The 22,297-nt window shown below is 41.0% G+C and overlaps 1 protein-coding gene across 1 annotated transcript in view; it reads right to left on the bottom strand.

The window, feature by feature from the left end:
* The window catches only part of Nin (ninein (GSK3B interacting protein)), a 114,058-nt gene that overhangs the window by 26,137 nt on the left and 65,624 nt on the right, over positions 1-22,297 (bottom strand). The window contains exons 12-22 of the mRNA XM_013012224.1: positions 22,003-22,177; positions 18,161-18,271; positions 17,691-17,780; positions 16,504-16,642; positions 13,958-14,079; positions 11,741-12,246; positions 8,415-10,571; positions 6,146-6,271; positions 5,964-6,033; positions 3,963-4,178; positions 727-840 (exon numbers count right to left, since the gene is read on the bottom strand). Of these exons, the coding sequence (XP_012867678.1) occupies positions 727-840; positions 3,963-4,178; positions 5,964-6,033; positions 6,146-6,271; positions 8,415-10,571; positions 11,741-12,246; positions 13,958-14,079; positions 16,504-16,642; positions 17,691-17,780; positions 18,161-18,271; positions 22,003-22,177 (3,826 nt within the window). The remainder of the gene's footprint in view (positions 1-726; positions 841-3,962; positions 4,179-5,963; positions 6,034-6,145; positions 6,272-8,414; positions 10,572-11,740; positions 12,247-13,957; positions 14,080-16,503; positions 16,643-17,690; positions 17,781-18,160; positions 18,272-22,002; positions 22,178-22,297) is intronic.

Below are 22,297 nucleotides of genomic sequence, written 5' to 3'. Positions count from 1 at the left end.
ATACAACACTACCTGGTATAGGCCTAGTGTAAACCTAGTCTAGACTCAATAATTGTACAGTCAAAGAATATAGCCTATAGTCACAGGCTGAACTGGCACAGAAAGACTACTTCCTAATCTGATGATATCAAAATATTAAAGTAACCCAAGGGCAAGTAAATGAAAAATGAAATTGTCCTACTATAAATCAGAAGTGTCCCAACTGAAAGACTTTTACTCAGAATGGAAAAGAAGAGTAAACTAGGACATGCTTTGTAAGGCGTGCCCTCTTTTATAGTCTGAAAAAGGCTTCATAAGTGAGGATTCACTTATGAATCCTCTGCTTACCAATGCATCACACTGGCTACAAGGGACGCAGCCCCTTGGCAGGCAGCCTCACAAACCAGTGAACAGTCAGTCCTAAAAGTTACAAGCAAGAAAGTCATCCTCTCTTAAACCAACTAATGTTACTTTCTCATCCAGCCAGGAGAAGAGGAAACAACAAACAGATTGAAATGGATGGGTGTCATTTATACTAAGAGAATTTCAGTCTACAACATAAATAAGTTACATAACTAGAACCGAACTAGGGGAATTATCAATAGGTTTCCTTATAAATCAACTTGTACTTCAAGTCCTCGGTGTCACTAAGAAATACACTACTGCAGAGAACATTTGCAGGCTGGAAACAACAGACCATTAGACCATCAGGGTTCCATGAACTCTCTCAGTAGCATACAAACTTACTTGGCTCATTTTCTCCAGTTCATCCTTGAGAAGGTGGTTTTCCTGTTCCACAATGTGAGACTGGATTTTAACTTCTGAAAGTTCTGCCTCCAGAGAAGACACTAATGTGGAGGACTAGGAGAAAAATAAAGTCAAATAAAAGACATCCTTGTTGAGCTCACTCAACTAGGTTCACATAGGCAGTATTAAGGAAATGCTATCAATCCAGTGACACATAGTTTTATGCCCATTTGTCCTTATATTCAATGCAGCTAACCAAAAATATCTTGGGTTTTTACTTGGTTGTTTGTCAAAGGATGATTTTACTATTTTTTTCCTATAATTTATTAATGAAAATTTTACGTGAAAGAACTGTTGTTTCTCTAATTAGTTTTTTTTTGTTAATAAGTACAGGTATCTATTGTCTTTGACATTTGGTAATTATTATGTTCTATACTAGCTTAATTTTGTTGATCAAATTGTTCAATCTTTTTTGGCAGTACTGAGTTTGAACTTGGACTTGGTAGGCAGATACTTTCTCCCTTGAGTTACACCTTCAGATCATTTTGCTTTCTGCCTGGAGCCAGCCTAGTAGCAATTCTCCTATTCATGTGATCTTCACAGCTAGGATGACAGGCATGCACCATATGTCCAGATTTTTATGGGGTAAAATGTGGGATCTTGAGAAATTTTTGCCTAGGCTGGTTTGAAACTACATTCCTCTATATCTTCTGATCTCCATCTCTCACTAGCTAGGATTACATACAAGAACTACCATGCCCAGCATATTTGGGGAGTATTTGAAAACTGTGTGAAATAGACCTGGGGACGTAGCTCAGTGGCAGAGTGAAACCCTGGATTCAATTCCCAACATTGGGGGTGGGGGGAGGGGAGGAAGAAGGAAGAACAAAAGGATCTTGTAAACAATATTATTCTAACTAACAAGAGCTACCAACAAAGATAAACTTAGACAAGTGTAACTCCCTAATATCTTCTAGCGCATTCCCATTCATCTGTCTATCCCTTTCTTACTCACTCTCTAAAAAATCCATCAAACCATTTGATATCATTTTATGGTTTATCAAGTTTGCACTTGTTTTATACAAGTGAGAAGATATATGTGTATTTCTTTTTTGTGTGTGTGTATGCTGGTCCTAGGGCTTGAACTCAGGGCCTGGGCGCTGTCGCTGAGCTTCATTTTGCTCAAGGTTAGTGCTCAACCACTTATGCCGCAGCTTTTTCTGAGTAGTTTATTGAAGATAAGAGTCTATAGACTTTCCTGCTTAGGCTGGCTTTGAACTGAGATCCTCAGATCTCAGCTTCCTGAGTAGTTAGGACTACAGGCATGAACTATCAATACCTGGCTCATGTATGTTTTCTAACATCCCCCCTTCTTTTTTTTACATGTTTGAAGGCATATTATAATTACTCTTCTTTTTTCACTTAACATTATGTCCTGGGATTCATTTCATATAAATAGATATATTTTTCATTGTTTTCTTCTGCTGTTTATCCATAATATGCATGGACCCAGCCTCATATACGAACATCTGGCTTGCTTCCACTGTTTGGCAATTCTGAACAATTCTGTGTACATGAATCATATTACTACAGTACATCTTTAGGGTAGATGTGTAGAAGTGAGATCACTGGACAAAGGTAAGTAAGCATGTGACTATGTCCGGGAGGGCCAAATCTACCTTCACAAAGATGGTACCAATATAGTATGCACCATCAACGTGGTTTATAGGTGCTTGTTCCCACAGCCTTACCCAAAGAGCACACTGTTACAGTACAAGTTACTGCTCATTGTTTAGGTGAGAAATCATTACCAATGTCAAATTTCCATTTCTGTAATTACAATGATTTTGAATGTAGTTTTAAAGGTTTGAGAGCCATTTTTATTTATTTATTTTTCATGTATCTTTAAAGTTCATTTCTTTTGTCAGTGTTGGGACCTGACCTCAGAGCCTGGGGGGTCTCGGAGCCTCTTTGTGCTCAAGGTTAGTTAGAACTCTACCACTTGAGCCATGGTACCACTTCCAACTTTTTCTGAGTAGTTTATTGGAGATAAGAGTCTCACAGACTTTCTTGCCTGGGTTGGCTTTGAACCAAAATCCTCAGATCTCAGCCTCCTGAATAACCAGGCATGAGCCACCAGCACTTGGCTGACATTTTGTTTTTATATGTCTCAATATCTTTTTTTTTTTTTTGTCGGTCGTGGGGCTTGAACTCTGGGCCTGGGTGCTGTCCCTCAGCTCTTCAGCTCAAGGCGAGCGCTCTACCACTTGAGCTACAGCGCCACTTCCGGTTTTCTGGTGCTTTTTATTGGAGATAGGAGTCTCGCGGTCTCTCCTGCCCGGGCTGGCTTTGAACCGCGATCCTCAGATCTCAGCCTCCTGAGTAGCTAGGATTACAGGCGTGAGCCACCAGCGCCCGGCTGTCTCAATATCTTTAGCAATACCAATTATTTTCTCTGTGGGATATGTTATGAACATTTTATTCTATTTTGTCAGTTGTCTTTTGACTTTTTTCAGCCATTTAAAAAATTATAAGCAACTTTTTATTTTATTACTTCTATTTTGAATCTGTCTTTCTTTATGCAAAGGTTAAAGCCAAATTTGCTCATTTTCTTCTAGTATTTGTACAGTTATATTTTTATATTGGTAATTTTTTCATTCTAATTATCTCAAAACATCTATCCAGTTGTCCCGCTACCACTTGTTTCCAAGTCTACCTTTATTCTAGTAGCCTGAGAAGCTACCTTTGCCCATATAGTAATCACCCTTTGGTATTCGGCTCTATGACCAGTTCAGATCCCAAACTCCTCAGATGCTCAAGTCCCTTATATACAATGGCATTGTTCTGCATATAACTTACATTCTCTTACATACTCATCTCTAGACTACTTATGTCCCTAGCAAATGTAAATGCTATAGTTATTATACTGTACCTTTTAGGGAAAAATAACAAGAAAAAGAAATCTACATGTTTAGTATAGATGCAATTAAAATTATTTTTGATCAGTGGTTGGTTGGATTCACAGATAGGGAAATCAGTTTCCATGTGTCTCTGGGCCAAACTCTAGACTTCTTATTACATTTGTCTCTCCAGAATACATGGTAATATGCCAGTGCCATACTGTTTTAATTATGAAGGCTTTATGCATAAGAAACTTAATACAAATATTTCTTCTCAGGACTTCTTCAATAATAATAATAATAATAATAAAGCAGTAGGGTGTCTGTGGTGCATACCTGCATTTTATACAGTTCTAGCTCCTTTTTCAGATCAGCCTTTTCTTGTTCCCATTCCTCAAATGAACTCTCCCCTGGCTCTTCTTCTTTCTGGCACAGCAGCTCTGCCAGACGCTCATTAAGGTCCTGCAGTTCTTCCTGGTTTTGAGAGTTCTTTTGGCTAAGTTCTCTATTTTCTGAATCCAACTGTTGGTTTTTGGTTTTTAAATCTGAAATCTAATTAAAATGGAAATAAGTTTTTAAAAAAACTTGCTACCCTACTTCAGTTTAAAAAAAAAACAGATTTAGAGGCTAATTGTTGCTTCCTTCTCTATGAAAGTTTAAAAATACATATAAGTAGTAACAGAAATAGACTCATCATTACAAATTCAGTCACATCAGAAGAAGATGAAGAAGTGAGGCATAGTCAGCCCAATCCCACTCTACAGGGACCCGCTGTGTATGTGGAATACTAGAGTACCAGACCATACGTGGTACCCACAGACATATTGATTCTTCTCCCTCTCTCTTTTTAAAGTAAAAAACTGGATCTTTTCATCTTTGGACAGCATGCTTTTTCACTTATAATCTTATAGATGCTTATCTTTCCAACTTATTGTGCTCAGAAATCATATACGCTAAACTTTAAGCAGCTGTAGGATATTTCCTATTGCAACATTTTCCACAATGCATTGATTTATAACTGCATGGTAGTCTCATTATCAATATTTCCTCTAATTATGAACAAACAAAATGATACATGTTAGCATTTTGTATTTAGGATCATTTTATAAAAGCAGGATTGTTGGCTTAGAAGGTATGCATATATACTAACTTATTAGCTAAGTATCTCCAAAATGTCTATCCTTAGTAGTGATAAAAACTTATAAACTGGGCTGGGCATGTGGCTTCATGGTAGAGTGCTTGCCTAGCATACATGAAGCCCTGGGTTTGATTTCTCAGTACCCCATAAACAGAAAAAGCAGGACGTGGTGCTGTGGCTCAAGTGGTAGAGTGCTGGCCTTGAGCAAAAGAAGCTCAGGGACAGTACCTAGGCCCTGGGTCCAAGCTCCAGAACTGGAAAAAAAAAATAACTACTTGGAAGTGGAGCTGTGGCTCAAGTGGTAGAGCACTCATCTTGAGCTGAAGAGCGCAGGGACAGAGCCCAAGCCCAGAGTTCAGGCCCCACGACCGAAAAAACAAAAGCAAAACAACAACAACAACAACAAAAACTTATAAGCCTATCAACAATGTATTTTTCATTCTTCACACCCCTTGTAATCGTTGACAGTATCTGTATTTGTGTTAATTTAATGGGTCAAAAAAAGTTAAACTTCTCTAGCTTTTATGAGGATAACCATCTTCTTACATGCTGTATTATGTGATCATATCAATTGTCTGTTTTTTGTCTGAGTTTTTCCATTTATCTACAAGAGTACAAGATACATTTTAGATGTTAACACTTTGGCTACTTCAAGTGCTAAAAAATTATTTACTTAGTATGTTCTTGTTTTTGGACTGTTTCAGACATGGTCTTTGGTGCTCTTCCTAGGATCTACATGCTTGAAGATTACATAAAATGAGCACTGAGTGGCACCAACCATCTCCATAAATTGTATCTCTGAAGTGATGTGCTGATTTGGTGGCATCCTCTATCTGTGAGATTCTATCCTTAACTCTCTACTTTTAATCATGGTGAGGAACAGGAAGGAGCTAAAATTAATCAAAAGGACACAAGGGCTAGAGCTAGTATTTACAGGTATGGCTTAAGGTATTGCCTGTATGTTCCTACAATTTGTAAAGTTGATATTGAGCTTTTAAGATCTAAAATAGCATATACGTTATTTTCCAAAAACCAGGAACCTATTTTAGAGTTCTAAATGGCAAATTTCCATTTTCAAACTTAGAATTCACAATCTTACCATCATTTATGATATTTATCAGTAGAATTTGTTTATTCTATGTGTTTCAAATAAAAAAGAGCTCTCAGAATCAAGAAATAGTTGGAAATAGTCTCTTTACCTGTTTCTTTAAATTTTCAGCCATCTTTTGAATTGCAGCTTTTTCCTGTTCTACAGTTTCTATTTTTTGCCTAGAAGAACAATGAAAATATAATTTCAGAGGTAGACTTTGACATCTGAAGTTAAATAGTTTTTTGGTCTTTATAAACTGTCTACAGAAAATTTAAGTATAATATGCCTTACCACAATTCTTCCTGAGATCCATTTAATTTCTCTAATTTCAGGCTAGAAATGCTATCTTCTTCATTTAAAGTAGTAATTTCATTTCTCAAAATAGAGTTTTCCTTGTGAAGCTTTTCAGATTCATATCTGCAGTACAGAGATTTAAAGGAAGTTACAAAAAGACAGTCATCAGGGTGTTGTTGGAAAAACTATCTAGTAACTTCCAATAAAATAAGTTTAAAAAGTCCAAATTAGTAGTGTCTTAGTACTTGAAAATGAAGTCATAGCATACTAATTCACTTTGGGGGGAAAGTAAGAACACAACTAAAAGCTGTTAGGGAAGCGAGGCCTAAAAAGCAGGAACATGGAAATGGAAATAGAGCTGTGATGCCGGTCTAGTTGCTGGTTTTCTCAATGGCAGGCATACTGCTTCTCAAGCAAATGATTCTATTGATCTCAGTCTCAATTTTTCCCTGTTCCAAATAGACATGGGCCATGTTACTAAGTTACATGAACTTCTGTTTTAGGCTACCCAGTACCTACAGAAAGAAAATTTATTACATAAACCAAAGGGCCCCCATTGAAATATGTATACCATTGACTTTGTGATTTAATTCAGCTCATTATATTTTGATGTTATGAATGAAAAATAGCCTGAGAAAGAGAAGCACATTCAAATTATTTGCTTTTTATATCAATATTTATATTTATATTATTTATATAACATATAAGTATAATTATATACTTTATTATATATTATATAATAAATATATTTACATTATATATCAAAATTTATATTTTATTTCTTTTTGGTGGTACTAGAGTTTGAACTCAGGATTTCACACTAGGTTGGCACTCTTACAATCAAGCCATGCCTCCAACCCTAGTTTTACTGTTTTTTTTTGTTGTTGTTGTTGGTCATGGGGCTTGAACTCTAGGCCTGGGTGCTGTCCCTCAGCTCTTCAGCTCAAGGCTAACACTCTACCACTTGAGCCACAGTGCCACTTTCAGCTTTCTGGTGGTTTATTAGAGATAAGAGTTTCACATACTTTCCTGCCCGGGCTGGCTCTGAACCTGGATCCTCAGATCTCAGCCTTCTGAGTAGCTAGGATTACAAGCATGAGCTTGTAATCTGGGTGCTGGTGAGTACCCAGCATTGACTGGTTATTTTTGAGATAGGGTTTTACTTTCTGCTGGGAAAACACCTGAACACAACTCACCAATGTTAGGCTTTTAGTCTAGCTGAGATAACAGGTGTATGCACTGTGTCCTTGAGAAAGGGACATAGTAGGATGTACTCCTTTTCCTCAAGAAAGGATTTCATGAATTTTTCTGCCCAGGCTGGCCTTGAACTAGGATCCTTCTAAACTCAGCTTCCTAAGTAGCTAGGATCACAGGCATGAGCTACCAACACCTGGCTATAATGTAACATTTTACTAGTTTTAAAAAACAATATTGAGAGAGGACTACTATAATTCTCTGTCATGAATTCAAGTGGGCAGTCATTAAAATCAGTCTTCATGGGCTGGGAATGTGGCTGAGTGGTAGAGTGCTTGCCTAGCATGCATGAAGCCTGGGTTTCATTCTTTAGTACCACATAAGCAGAAAAGGCCAGAAATGGTGCTGTGGCAAAAGAAGCTCAGAGACAGTGCCCAGGCCTTGAGTTTAAGCCCCAGGACTGGCAAAAAAATAAAAATAAAAATCAGTCTTCATTCTTTTGTCTTCATTCCTTAAGCACATTTATTAGAATCTGGTAACTCCTGAGTAAAACATGTTCTAAGCTAAATTCTCATTGTTTATTAGGGTATTAACATGCACTTCAAGTAATATCAGTGAAAAACCTATAAGCCACAAACATTTTCCTTTATTATTATAAGACGAGTTCTTAGCTACCAAATGAGTTAAATAATACACAAAAGGCATCCACTCTCATATAATGTGTTTCATCAAAATGGAGAAAGTAAATGTTGAGCAACATAGTATCTATCCATCCAAATAAAGTGCTAGAGAAAGACCTCTGTTGATTATATGTGTGGCTATGCAGCGAACACTGGCCATTCCGAACTTTCACACCCCAACAGGCATCGTTTATTTGCTATGAGGAAGGGAATGCCTACTAGGGAAGGTTATTCTACTTGTTAATATTACACAGAAGCAGAAGGAAGTCTCCAATATTGCTCACTTCTTGGAGACCAACAAGTTAGTTTCTCTAAGCAGGGCAAGCAGCAGAAGTTAGATGGGCTCAGGTGATTTGCGGGCTTCTGTGGAGTCTAGAAGGCGCATACATTACCTCAACAGTTCAACTTTCTGTTGCATTTCACTGCATGTGATCTGCAGGTCATGCATCATGGCCTTCAGCTCTTCCTCCTTCTCTCCCTGAGAAGAGGCATCTTTCTGCTTAACTAAAGTGGTGACTCGCTCCCTTAGCTTTCTAGTCAGCTCCTGTAGCTTTTGTTTCTCCAGTTCTAACTCTGCTAGTGTGGCCTGATGCTGAAATTGAGGGTCTTGAAGGCCTCTGATGGCAGGGTTTTCCTCCAGTGTACCTCTGGGCTCTTCGTGGTGTGTCTGCAACAAAAAGAACTCTGGGCTTTTCTTGGTTCTGTGTAACCAGGCAATTTCATGGGCTTTGACTTTTGCCAAGGGCTGTGTGCTTCCCTGCTCTTGGCACTGAGTTTCTTGTTTCCATTCTTCTACAAGATGGTGCATGCGTCTATCCTTGGGAATGCATTCTTCTGGCAATTGACTGAGTTCAAGCACCTTCTCGTTGGGCTGGAGTTCCAGGTTGTCTGATTTGGCTTCCCACAAAGAGAAGCTGCAGTCACTGTGTGGGACCGCTCTTTCCCGAAGCTCATCAATCTGCCCTTGCAGTCTCACCACCAAAACATTCAGCTCCTCATTTTCCATCTTGACATCATGGTAATTCTTTTCCAGGCTAAGGAATGTTCTTGTCATTTCCTCCACTTTCTTTAATTCCGCCCGCAACCTGAAAACTTCCGCAGTGAGTTCTTTACTGTTTTCTAAGGCCTTGTCATAGCGCGTTTCCATCACTCTCAGCTCTTCCTGAAGGCAGTCATTTTCTCGACTGGCATCCTCAAATAGCAACCTATACTTGGGAGAAGTCTCGGGGACTCTCTCAAGCATCTTCAGTTTCTTTTTTAGCACAGAGATGTCAAAAAGCAGATCCTGTTTCTTTTCAGAAGCCCGGTCACAGTCAGCACGTAAGATCTGTAATTGTTCTTGGAGCTGACAAATGTGGCTCTTCAAGTCCCAGGATTCAGTCCTGGTCTCATCACTATTTTCAAGCTCAGAGAAACACTCCATGGAAGCTTCAGACTCTTCCATCCTGACCTTGTGTCTCTGATCAGAGCTGGTCTCTGTACTTGTTGCATCCTGAACCTCATTTTCCTGCAGGTCGCTCTGGATGTGCCGTGTAGTGATACTTTTAGCTTGCTTCATTTGGTTTTGTGATAAAAATGGCTGTGACTGTTCTGCAGGACTTCTCAAAAACTCTGTCGTTGGTTCTTCTAAACAAGATGACATTACTGACCCTGGTTCTAATTTCTGCAGCCTCTGTTGCAATCTAGAAATTTCAGTAGCCATTTTTACATTCTCCTTCACTGCACGTTCATGAGCTTTCTGCAGACTGATGAGGACATCTCCATTTTCTTCCAACAGCTGTTCTCCTTGCTCAAGCAGGGACATGCCTCTACTTCCTTCCACCTCCTCCCCTCCTACTGCCTGGTAGCCCCCCTGGAGCCTGGACAGAGATGCCGCCTGCTGTATGACCTTGATTTTATTCTGAAGCCTGGAGATCTCTGCACTCATCTCAGCTCGGTCTCGATCAGCGGTCTCACATGTCACCCTGTGGGCATTCTCTATGGCCAGAAGTTTGGCCATCATGTCCTGCCTCTCCTGGTCATGCTCCATCTGCAGCCTTTCAAGCTGCTGGCTTGCCAGCTGCTTCGAGGCCCCAGCCTGGCACAGAACCTGCTCTTGCTCCCTTAGTTCTTGTGCATGGGCGCTCTTCAGCGCGAGTATCTGGTCGGTCAGGAGGCTGTGCTGGCTCTCAGATGCATTGCGCAGGTCTTCCAGGTCTTGGAGCAGCTGCTCCCTCTCAACGACCATGCTATTCAAATGTTCCTTATATGTCTTCTCCAGCATCTCCCTCTCCTTGGTCAGGACCAGGGAGGTTGCTTTCTCTCTCTGCAGAGTCTCCCTCAGCTGCTCCTGGACCTCAGCACACTCCTGGGTGAGCTCGTCCTTCTCAAACTCCCACTGGGCTCTGTCCTCCAGCCGCTGTTCAAGGAGCTCCTTCAGTTCTTGTCGGTGGTGCTCCTCCAGGCTCCGGAGAGTCTGTTCGCAGTGCTCAGTGACTTTCTGACAGTCAGCCTGACACTGGGCTTCTATTTCAGAGGTTCTTGTATTACACTCTGTTTCCATTTTTTCCCTAAATGTGGTCAACATACAGCATTACTCCGGAAGCAAGCAAAAACATTTTCCCATGCACAAAGAAAGCTGCCAAATAAACAATCGAAATACTTTCTGAAAATGGACTTAATTCCTACATGATTCACATGTACTGGGATGGAACTCTCCCTCCTTTCCTCCCTCCCTCCCTCCCTCCCTCTCTCCTTCCCTTCCTCCCTCCCTTCTTTTCTTCCTTCCTTCTTTCCAGGCATTGAACTCAGGGCCTCCCTCTTGCTAGGCAAACACTCCACCATTTCAGCTATACTACCCAATTCTTTTGCTTTTAATCTGCTTTCAGATAGGGTCCTGCTAACTTTGCTCAGGTGAACATGGACCATGATCTTACTACCTCTGCCTCTTGAGTAGCTGGGATTACAGGCCTGTGCCACCATACCTGGCCCTAGAATTTCCTTTCTGAGGACTGGCAGCAATAATTAATTTGGAAGCCTTACCTTTCTCTGAAGTTAGGGGGAAATTTATGAAATTCCTTGACATAGGCCTACAGTTGAGAATATGCTTTGAACCAAAGATTTAATTAAAGTGGCACTTCACATTAAATGGTCAAATGCATAATAACCTAACTTGTAATCTAGGAAATATATAACATTCTTTCATTTTAATTAATCAAGTATTATATGACATCAGCCGCCTATGTCATACATATTAATAAATTTACTCTGTTTCTGCTTCTTAGTAAATAAAGTAGCATTAATCAGGACGTGAAGCAGTGGAGCTATGTACCCGGGACTCCACTTGAAGAAAGTGAGTACAATGTGTTGTTTCATAACTCCAGAAAGAAATGTAATTCTGCCCAGAATCTATCTTCTTAATCACTTTCATCAGAAAGCTGCAGTACTGAACTTTTGAGAAAGGAACCATGTGTGGGATTATTCTCCTGTCCAGAACTTTAGGAAGTAAAATCTCAATATCAGGAACACATTCCTCTTTCCAACAAACAAACATCCACAATAAAACCATTCAAAAAACCCACGGGTTGATTTATGTGTAAAGCGGGACAGAATTGGCTGCAAAGTTCACAACAGATCTTCTCAAGCCATGAGACGTTCTTTCTCAGGCCTCTCTAACTTTTAATGTCCAGAGGCAGCCTCTGGGTAGCTCTGGGTAGCTTTCATTTCCCTGGCTCCTTACCTTCCTTCTTGAAGTTCCTGTTGGTGTTTTTCCAAGAGCTCTTTCCTCAGCTCCTCTCTCTCCAGAGCATACTTCTCCACCAGGCTTTGCAGCTGCTCCTGGTGGACCCGCTCTAGGTCCTGAGTCAGGCCTTTCACCTTCTCTTCCATCCAGGCGCTACTCTGAGCCAGTCCTTCCCTCTTCTGGCTAAAGTCTTCCTCCACCTGCTCCAGCCTGGCCTTGAGCTCCTGCTCATGCTGCAGCCTCAGCTCTTCCTGCAGGCGAGTCTTTTCCTCCTCAAAAGCCACCCGCAGTTGTTTTTTCTCCTCCTGGTGCCTGCAGCTGGCCTCCTGGTGGGCCTCCTTCAGCACCTCTGCCTGCCCCTGAAGGTCTGCGATTTCACTTTTCAATTCATGTACTTCTTTTTCCAAGGTGTGCACTTCATGCTCATACTTCTGCCTCATGGTCTCCTGCTCTTTTTCACAGGAGACCCTGGTCTCATCCAGCTGCTTTTCATAATGATGCACCTAAAGGCAGACAATGAGATTACCACAGGTTACTCCATCCAAGTCCACAGAGAAGGAGGTGACAGGGGTAGCAAGCATTTCTATCCGACCAGACAATCTTCAGTTTGCTCATTTTGCTTGAAAGCAACTTAATTAAAAAAACAACACCTTAAGACATTTAAAATCAGGCATGGCATGCTTTTGTCAACTTGGTTGAGTTTTATTTGTTTATGAATATCTATTAAGCACTATGCAGATTTTCACATTGTTTCCAGCTGTAAATATAGGGTCTTAAAATCATTAAATAAATTCAAATGTTTATTAACTCCTAGAAGATACTCTGCAGGTCCCAAGGGGACATACAGCTGGGTAAGATACAGCCCTGCAGTCAAGGAGAAATCAGTCTAGAGTCAGGAATGACAATGAGTGCACTACAGGGCAAAATGCAAAATATAAGAGAGATGGAAAAGAGCTAAAATGACCCAGGCAGTCAGAGGAGAGAAAATGTGCGTTTTGTTGGGAAATTCAGGGGTAGCTTCATGTAACAGGCAACATTTGGCATAAACTTTGAAGGGTCAGGAGACTTTGAGAGGTGGAAAGAAGTAGTTTACATTAGCATGAGCAATCAAGGATGAGTTTGATGGGGAACAGCAATAGAAAAGACTAGGAAGGTAAGATTCAAGGGTTAGGACACCAAGAACTTGTACCTAATCTAATAGGTAATGCTATATCAAAGGGCTTTTTTGATGGCACACAGTGGTGCATGCCTGTAATCAAGCTAGGTTAAAGGCATAAATAGGAGGATCACAGTTCTGGGCCTGCCTAGACAAAGTAAGACCTACCTGAAAAACAAATTAAAAGCAAAAGATTTCAAGAGCAAGTGGTAAAGTTCTTGCTTAGCAAGTGAGAGACTTTAAGTTCAATTTCAAGTAACTAACACACACACATACACACACACACACACACACACACACACACACACACGAGAAAAAGGCTTTTTGTTTTAATTAGTTATATTAGTTAAATCAAATTTTGTAACTGTATGTATATAAACTGTGTTTTCTTGAGGCTTGCAGAGTGCCTTACAAGAGGTTCAATTAATACTTAATTTTTGCTCTACTGTTTCTTTCAACATGCTGGAACTAATACAAGGGCCTGTGGGCTTCATGTTCCAGGAATGCAGGGAAGAGTAGATTACATTTTGGAGAATCTCTCAAGAGGACAAGGCCTGGCTCCCAGACTGAGGAAATGAGTTCCTATCATTCAGCAGACACAAGAAGAAATACATAGAAGTGCTGCTCTGTGAGAATAAACTAAGAATACTCCACATCTGAATGGCTGTCAAGAGTTCAAAGTAATAACACTGAGCCAGGAGCCACAGGCTCACACCTATAATTGAAACTACTCAGAAAGCTGAGATCCAAGGATCTTGAGTCAAAGCCAGCCTGGGAAGAAAAGTTTATGAGACTCTTATTTCCAATTAATCAGTAAAAATGTCAGAAATGGAGGTATGGTTCAAAGTGGTAAAGGGAGAGTCATGAGAGAAAAAGCTACGCAAGAGCACAAGGCCCTGAGTTCAAGCCCTAGTACCGCCACAAAAAGGAAGGAAGGAAGGAAGGAAAGAAGGGAGAGAGGGAGGGAGGGAAAGAGAGGAAGAGAATAGGGGGGAAGAGGGGAGGAGAGGTGAAGTGAGGAGGAGAGCACTTGTTTGATAATGGTAATCGGGACTTACTTTGTCTTCAAGCTCCAGTCTTAGGTGACATATTTCCCTGTGGTGTTGTTCCTTCATCTGTTCGATGACCAGCTCTGCCTCGATGCTCATATTCAGTGGATTACATTCTTCAGAACCAAGCCCTGAAATCACACGAGACCCATTGATTCTGCCACAACTTCTCTCAATAGCACATTCTGGCATCTCAGGACAGGCAGCCAGTCTCACCAAGAAATAATTTTCAGCCTCAACTGCTGTAGATGTGAGCTTTCAGGAAACAATAGGAACCAAGAGAGGTCTCTTTCCAAGAATTAGGGCAAATAAGAAATTAAGGTGAATAGATTCACCCGTGTACAGGCAATATGTCATGCTAATAGAAACTATCTGTTTGGACAATGGATGGAGGTAGGTGAAAATGGTTGATCTGCTCTTAGAGAAAATGTTAATTGGTGAGGGGAGAGCATGACAAACTAACCTGTCTCCATTCAACAACTACTTGGAGTTACAAATTTGAATGACAAGTTAGCAGAGGGGCAATGTGGCAGGGGATGAATAAACCATTATATCTGCTGCTATGTCTTAAGGTGTAACATCATACATCAAGATGTCTGGCATCACTCAACATTACATAAGACTGGCTATTGTTGCAAGAATTTCCTGGAGAGTGGGTGCTTAAATTATGAGCTAAAAACTGTATGCTAGATTAGGAACTTATACATAGACACATTGCGGAGAGGGAGAAAGATTCTGAACTCATCCATGAATCTCCATAAGGACTGAGAATATTGAAAATGTGAAGCAGAGTTGAATGCCAGGGGCTCATGCCTGTAATCCTAGCTACTCAGGAGGCTAAGATCTATATAAGGATTGCAGCTAGAAGCCAGCCTGGGCAGGAAAATTCATGAAACTTCTATCTCCAATTAAGTACCAAATAGCAGAGTGCTATCCTTGAATAAAAAAAAGCTCAAAGGCTCAGGGACAAAGCCTAGACTCTGAGTTCAAGCCCCAGGACTGGCACAAAAAAAAAAAAAGGAAAAAGAAAATGTGAAGCAGAAGTTGAGGGCTAAGATATTGCAAAACTAAAGTTATGCCAACTGTTTCCTACACATCTCTTGAAGAAGAGTACCAAAATGGTAGTGGTATCATTTTTCTGCATGGAGAAACAAGCAAATCGAGAAAGGGACACTTCTCGGGCCTAGGTCTAGGAACTGGATTGTCTTGCCCTGGGATTTCTCTTCAACTATATTAAGGTACCTTCCCAGCTGAGAAGTAATGCATGGGTGTATGTATGCTAGCCTCATGCATCCACAATGAACACATCCAACATTTGGCAAAAAAGCTGCTGAGCTGCATCATACATTCACATGGTTTCAACCCCTCCCTACAAAAAGTAAGCCAAGAATGGAACAGAAGGTACTTAGAGCCCTTATCTTCTCCTTGCTAGTTCCACTGATTCTACTAGAACAGGTAAGTGATAGGAGAAAAGAGCCACCTTTGTAGAACTATTCTCTTACCAAGTTGTATCAGCGAAGCTATGTATAACCCAAGAACTGAGATGAGCTGTTCCTGAAATTCTAACCCATCATACTCAAGAAAAGAGGCAGGCATCAGAAGGGAGGAATAGAAAACAGTGAAAGTAGACCCCCAGTGCTGGTGGCACAGGCCTGTAATCCTAACTACTCAGGAAATTGAGATCTACACGATCATGATTTGAAGTCAGCCTTGGCAGAAGAGCTCAGTAGATTCTATCACCCCAAATAACTAGCTGGGTTGGAGGAATGGCTCAAGAAGTAGAGCACCAGTGAGAAAGCAAGCTTAGCCAGCTCAAGGCCCTGAGTTCAAACCCTGGTACTGCCAAAAAGAAAAAAAATGGAGTGAATGTAGAATAGTTCCCAAACAACTACGCCTCCAACCTTACCATTGCAATCCATAGATGAGCAACTCTTATTTATCTTATTTGCTATTTGGTAGAGACAATCCACACATTTAGCCCAGCCACCCCAAAAAACAGTTATGGGGGGATGGTAGGGGAAAAACAAAGGAGGAGGCAACAATGCTTGATAAGAAATGTACTCATTATCTTGCTCATGTAACTATAACCCCTCAGTACAGTATTTTCACAATAAAAAAACTTAAACAAAAACAAAAACCCAAAAATCAGTTATGGATTTTGTGGCTTGTGGCTCTGCCCATGGCATTCCACTCCAGGCACTGGGAGAAAGGAAGGAATCAGCAAGAGCTCAATGTTTAAATTCTAACACTGCAGAGGCCTAGACTGTCAGATTGGTAAGCAGTATGCTTGCTTGTTTTTTTTAAGCCAAGAAAATACCCTCATGACTTGATTTTTTTGTTCATTCCTTATGCTAATGCATAAGCAGATCACATGGAAAGTCTTAAAAGACTTCGACAGCAACTGAAAATTAGACCATGAGCGACCTAGCTCAAAGAAAGAATACTGCCAGAGTCATTGTTTCCCCACGTTTCCAGAGTTCTGGAATTTCTGCATTCAGCACGCTCTAAACCAAAAGTCAAATACATCTGGAAAGATCATGTCTGGCCATGTTTACCCTGGTCAGGCTCAATGCCACCGCTGTTCAAATCCAGTTCATCACACAGCGAGTTCTTCAAGGGAAGCCTGAACACTTTGCCTTGTGCACGATATTCTTCCAGCTCGGACTGTAGTTCATCCACTTGGTCTTGTAATACCTGATGTTTAAAATCCAACACAAGTCTTATATGTGACATCAAAGAATAAAATTAAACTGGACATCATTAAAATAATTAGTGTGTGTGTGTGTGTGTGTGTGTGTGTGTGTGTGTTGGTCCTGGGGCTTGAACTCAGGCCCTAGGGGTGATCCCTGAGCTTCTTGTCACAAACTAGCACTCTTCTAGCTGAGCCACAGCTCCACTTTTGGCTTTTCTTGGTGGTTAACTAGAGATAAGAGTCTCACAGACTTTCCTGCTTGGGCTGTCTTTGAACTGCACTCTTTAGATCTCAGCCTTCTGAGTAGCTAGGGTTACAGGAGTAAGCCACCAGTGCCTGGCTTGATGGTATATTTTAAAGCACACACACAGCTGATTGCCAGCGTTTTGTGCACATTTGTTTTTACTTAAAAGAGAACTCAGTTCTCAGTTCTACCTTATTGAAAATGTTTAAAAAAGTATTTTTGGTTTAAGAAATAAAAATCCAAATTCCTAAGCTTAGGGGAGTTAATTGAAAAAAACAAACAAGATTCCTGCTCGGGCCAAGAATGTGTGTATCTCTACTAGTAGGAATAGTTTCTAGTTAAAGACAGAGTAGTTTCTGGTTAATCTACATTCTATAAATAAAGGAACATATCTGGAAGAAGGAAAACAAAAACCACCACAAGACAAAACTACATGATATTTTATGAGGTTTGCAATGACCAATCGGGAAAGGCTAATTTTTGAACAAGTACATGAATATAACTACATTGTTTCTCCACTCAGTATGAAAAAGCACTAGCAATTTCTGACCAGCATTCATGTACATGCTTACTATATTCCAACTGTTCTAAGCATGTGACACATATTTGTTCCTTGAACCAATGGTACTTTCTTCACTGACAAGTAGTACCCTGTGGGTGGTACTCCAACTTCTGTATCTTACGAAATAGTGGTTATGATAACCACAGATTCATTGACTTCCTTAGGATCACCCAGGCAGGAAGTGGCAAATCTGGCAGTTGAATCCAGATCCTCCTGGGTCACTAAGTTCTCTCCTGACACTTACCCGGCACTGTTGTTCATACTCATTTCTCATCTGTGCCAGCCTCTCTTCTTGTAGAAAGAATTCAGCACTGCTGGGATCAAGGTCACCAAACTAGAAGAGGGAAAAGACAAAGCCGACATTCTTTTTTTTCCCAAGTGCCCTTTCACCTATCACATACCAAAGGCCTCAGATTTTGGTGTCACCCGGGCTCTTGAATATGAAAGGAATGTGGCATTAAAGGAGAAACGCCACAGGCCAGAAGATGAGAACATTCGAGAATGATGTGCTCAATTCTGGCTGGGATCAATTCTTAGCACCAGAAAAATGTTTTCCCCTATAACCACACCACTAAATTACATCCCTGCAAAGTTACAACTTCCTTTAGGCACCCAAATAATTCACTAATAAGAATGTCCTTGGCATTGCTTCTGTTCTCTTGAGTAAATGACATTTGGAGGACATACCAGGAAATTGGAGTTTGACAGATTTACCTTTTCTGCTAACACATTCTCCAAATTTCGCTGAAGTTTGTTTGTCAGATTCTCATACTCTGCCAACTTCTCTGCATTTTCCAGAAGCTCATTTTCTAGGCGACTGTTTTCCTGAGGAAATTTGGGGGAATTAAATGTGGCACCGATTAAGAAATAGGCAAACAGCTTTGTCTCCTTGTAGGAAGGTACAACAGTGCTCTAGATTGAGAAAACTGGCCCACCTTGAGAGCTACAGTACATTAGAAACAAAAGTAAAGAGGAAAATGTTGGTATCTATCCTAGAATTCCCAAGTCTGCCTCTTAAAAAAATTCCTGCACTAGCCACTAGCAGGCAATGTTGATACCAAGCACTAGAAATATGTCTAGAATAAACAGATGTGTTATTTGAGTGTAAAATGCACACTAGATTTCTCAGTAGTGCTTTTAGTATAATAATGCCTTGTGATACCAGGTTAAGTAAAATGACTTGAAATTAACTTCCCCTTTTATAATGGCTATTTGTAACTTTGAAATAACAAATGTGGTTTGTGTTGTATTTGTACTTGACAGTCCTGAAATAGTATATTCTACATGACAGGAAAACATTCTCAAATTATTGTCAAAGGAAATAAATCTGGTTACAAAATGCCTTGACCAATTGTCAGCAAAAGAAAAAGCTCAGAAAAATTATAAAAAGTAAAGGAGGGTACTAGTGGCTTATGCTAGCTACTCAGGAAGCTGAGATCTGAGGGTCAAGATGCAAAGCCAACTTGGGAAGACAAATCCAGGAGATTCTTACCTCCAACAAGACAACAAGAACCAGAAGTGGAGGTATGACTCCAGTACTACAGCACCAGCTTTAAAAGCTAAATAAGAGCACAAGGCCCAATTTCAAGGCCTAGTACTGATGCGCGCGCGTGTGCGCGCACAGACACACACACACACAGACACACACAGACACACACACACACACCACTCTAAAATTGGTTTTATTTACTGATATTCCAGTTTAGTTTATATTTAATTTATAAATTTATGGGCTGGGAAGGTGGCTCAGTGGTAGAGCGCTTGCTTTGCATGCCTGAGGCCCTGGGTTCGATTCCTCAGCACCACATAAGCAAAAAGAAAAAAGTCGGAAGTGGCACTGTGGCTCAAGTGGTAGAGTGCTAGCCTTGAGCTGAAGAGCTGAGGGACAGCGCCCAGGCCCAGAGTTCAGGCCCCACGACTGGGCAAAAATTAATTTATTTTGGTTTAAGGAAGCAAAAACTATCCATATAACTTATTTATAATTTATATATGTGTGTGCTATTATAATAAAGTAATACATCAACTGAAATTCACAAAAGATTTTGTTTTTTTTCCATTTAAAATGATTTGGATATATATAGTCTTCTGAGGGAAGATATCCATCCAAAATTTTTTTAAACATACAGACATACCATTTGACATATTTTCTTCTCTGATGTTAAAGGATGATTGAAAGTGCATTTGCCAAAAGAATACAGAGCCAGGATCATTTGATATGTTCTAGTTCAGACTCTTACCCAGCAATATGGAGTGAAAAAAGGATGTACTTCAAGCATTTATAAAAAAAAAATTCCCTTCCTTACTTTAGTTATTTGAAGCCCATCTAAAGTTGATACTACACTAATGAGCAATCTCTGTATATCAAGACTCCATATTGCTGTCTGACCCCAGGGAGCTGTATGGACTACCAGGCAGGAGGCAGGGGTGGCTACATCTCAGAGCAATATAGTAAATGCACTGTCTCTGGGCATCCAGAAAGTAGATGCAAAGGGAATAAACAAGTAATCAGACCCACAGTGCTGGGAATGGTAAAGGAACATTAACAGGGCTCAGTCCTTGGGAAACAGAGAACTGCTGGAAGATTCAGAGCTCAGGAGTAGTTGGCAGAGCTGATGTTAGAGGGATATGATGCCAGGCACTGGTGGCTTATACCTATAATCCATACTACTCAGGAGGCTGAGAAGTGAAGAGCACAGTTCAGAGCCTGGCCAGAAAAGTCCATGAGACTCTTATCTCCAACGAACCACCAATAAAGCTGAAAGTAGAGCTGTGGCTCAAGTAATAGGACTTTAGCCTTGGGCCAAAAAAAAAAAGCCCAAGACAGCAACTAGGCCCTGAATCTAAAACCCAGGATTGGCACACACACACACACACACACACACACACACACACACACGGACAAGTTGAGGATGAGGATGGACACTCTTTCAGTGGTCTGACCAGTCGCACTTAAAAAAACAACAAGCAAACAAACAAATGGTATTAATATGATTATAACTGATCTTTAGTAAGGTAACTGTGGCTAGGAGTTGGTGGATCATGCCTGTAATCCTAGCACCTTAGGAGGATGAGATCTGGGATCACAGTTCAAAGCCAGTTTGGGCAGGCTAGTCCATGAAACTATTATTTCCAATTAACTACCAAAAAAATCTGGAAGTGGAGCTGTGGCTCAAATGGTAGAGTGCTAACCTTAAACAAAAAATTCTAGGGACAGCACTCTGGCTCTAAGTTCAAATACCAGGACTGGCCAAAAAAAAAAAAAAAAAGGTGATTGAGCTAGCCACATGAAGTTGGCAAGATGGAAGAAAGGTCTGCCAGGGGTACTTTAGTTACTTAAGAAACTCTGAAGCTAGGTGCCAGTGGCTCACACCTAGCTACTCAAGAGGCTGAAACCTGAGAGTCACGATTCAAAGCCAGCCTGGGCAGGAAAGTTTGTGAGACTCTCATCTCTAATAAAGTACTCAGAAAAAAGCCAGAAATGGCACTGTGGCTCAAAGTGGTAGAGTGCTAGCCATGAACACAAAGAAGCTCACAGATGGCCAGGCCCAGAATTCAAGCCCCAGCACTGGTGAAAAGAAAAAGAAAAAAAGAGAAATTCTGAGCTTGATCAGAAGCTGGGGAAATGTAGGGCAAGGGATAAGTCTGATGGGGTGTTTCAAGGCTTTGATTTGACTGAGAGAGCTTGAGTGAGGATGAGGTGGGACCACTGAGAATTTTAAGTTCTGGGGCTTACAGGAAAAGGTGATGATGCTGATAAGGGAGTAAATCAAGGAGCTGACACAGACGCATAGTTAGGAGAGGGCAACAGGCTCAGTGTATCAGGAGTGGAGTTTCAGGAACAATTCATAATAGAAACAGTAGCAAACATCTCACATGTACTTGTTATTTTTGAACTTTATATCTGTATCTCTCTACCTATCTAATCTGATATGATACCCCTGAGATACATCATCTGATATGACATCCATGCCAAGTCTAGACAGTATTCCTGTATTAGCCATCTGTACCTTATGGAACAGGTTTGAGTAACTTGATCAAAGGCTTTTCCCATACGCAATAGTACGGAGATCAGAGTAAGGCAATCTGTCTCAACCCTATTTAACCTGGTGGGAGAATCCAGTAAGCAAAAGATCTCTTCCCCCGGCTTGCCCCCAGGGCAAAGGAAAGAGGGGAACATATGGGTAGAAAGGCATGTTTGGAAATTCAGAGAAATGGCTCTGTGGGGCAGGGACTGAGCCCATCTGTGTGAGCAGGGGGCCAGACAGGAAAGGACACAGGAGAGACAAACTTGGAGGAGCACTAGGAGAAAGAGGATGTCAGCCAGCTACCACACCACACTAAGGACCCAGTACAACCTCAGGGCAGAACTGGCTACCCCAGTTAGCAACATCAACACATCGGGAGGATGGATACCCCTGAAAGCCATGTCCTTGCAGGGTCCTTGCCATGTCTGCATATGAACCGTTGGTACCAACCACAGAGCAAGCCCTGTGCAGACTTGCTGTCTCACAGAGCCAGGGTCTGTCCAGCAGGGATAAAACAAATAGGAGGATTACCTTTAAAGAGAGGGCAAGGCGGTCCCGAATGAAGTTCTCTTCTGTTTTTGCCTTTTCGATTTCCTGCTCGAGCTCTAAGCGTTGCTTGCCCACCTGCTGCAAGATCTGCTCTCTCTCTTTGCACAGCTCATTCTTTAATGCTGCTATGCGCTCCTTGTACTCCTCATCCAGTTTCCTGTGAGGAGGAAAAAAAATCAAGCAGCCGGGTCAGGTCCCTCTGGGGGTCCCTCTGTGGATCCTCCAAAAATGGGAACCAAGTTTCAGAGGTGGAAAGTGCTGGGAGAAATGACCTCCT

Source organism: Dipodomys ordii, unplaced genomic scaffold (assembly GCF_000151885.1).
Source record: "Dipodomys ordii isolate 6190 unplaced genomic scaffold, Dord_2.0 Scaffold16, whole genome shotgun sequence".
Classification (NCBI taxonomy): domain Eukaryota; kingdom Metazoa; phylum Chordata; class Mammalia; order Rodentia; family Heteromyidae; genus Dipodomys; species Dipodomys ordii.
Note: the sequence above shows the minus strand (reverse complement) of the source record. Positions and strands in the feature narration are given on the sequence as shown.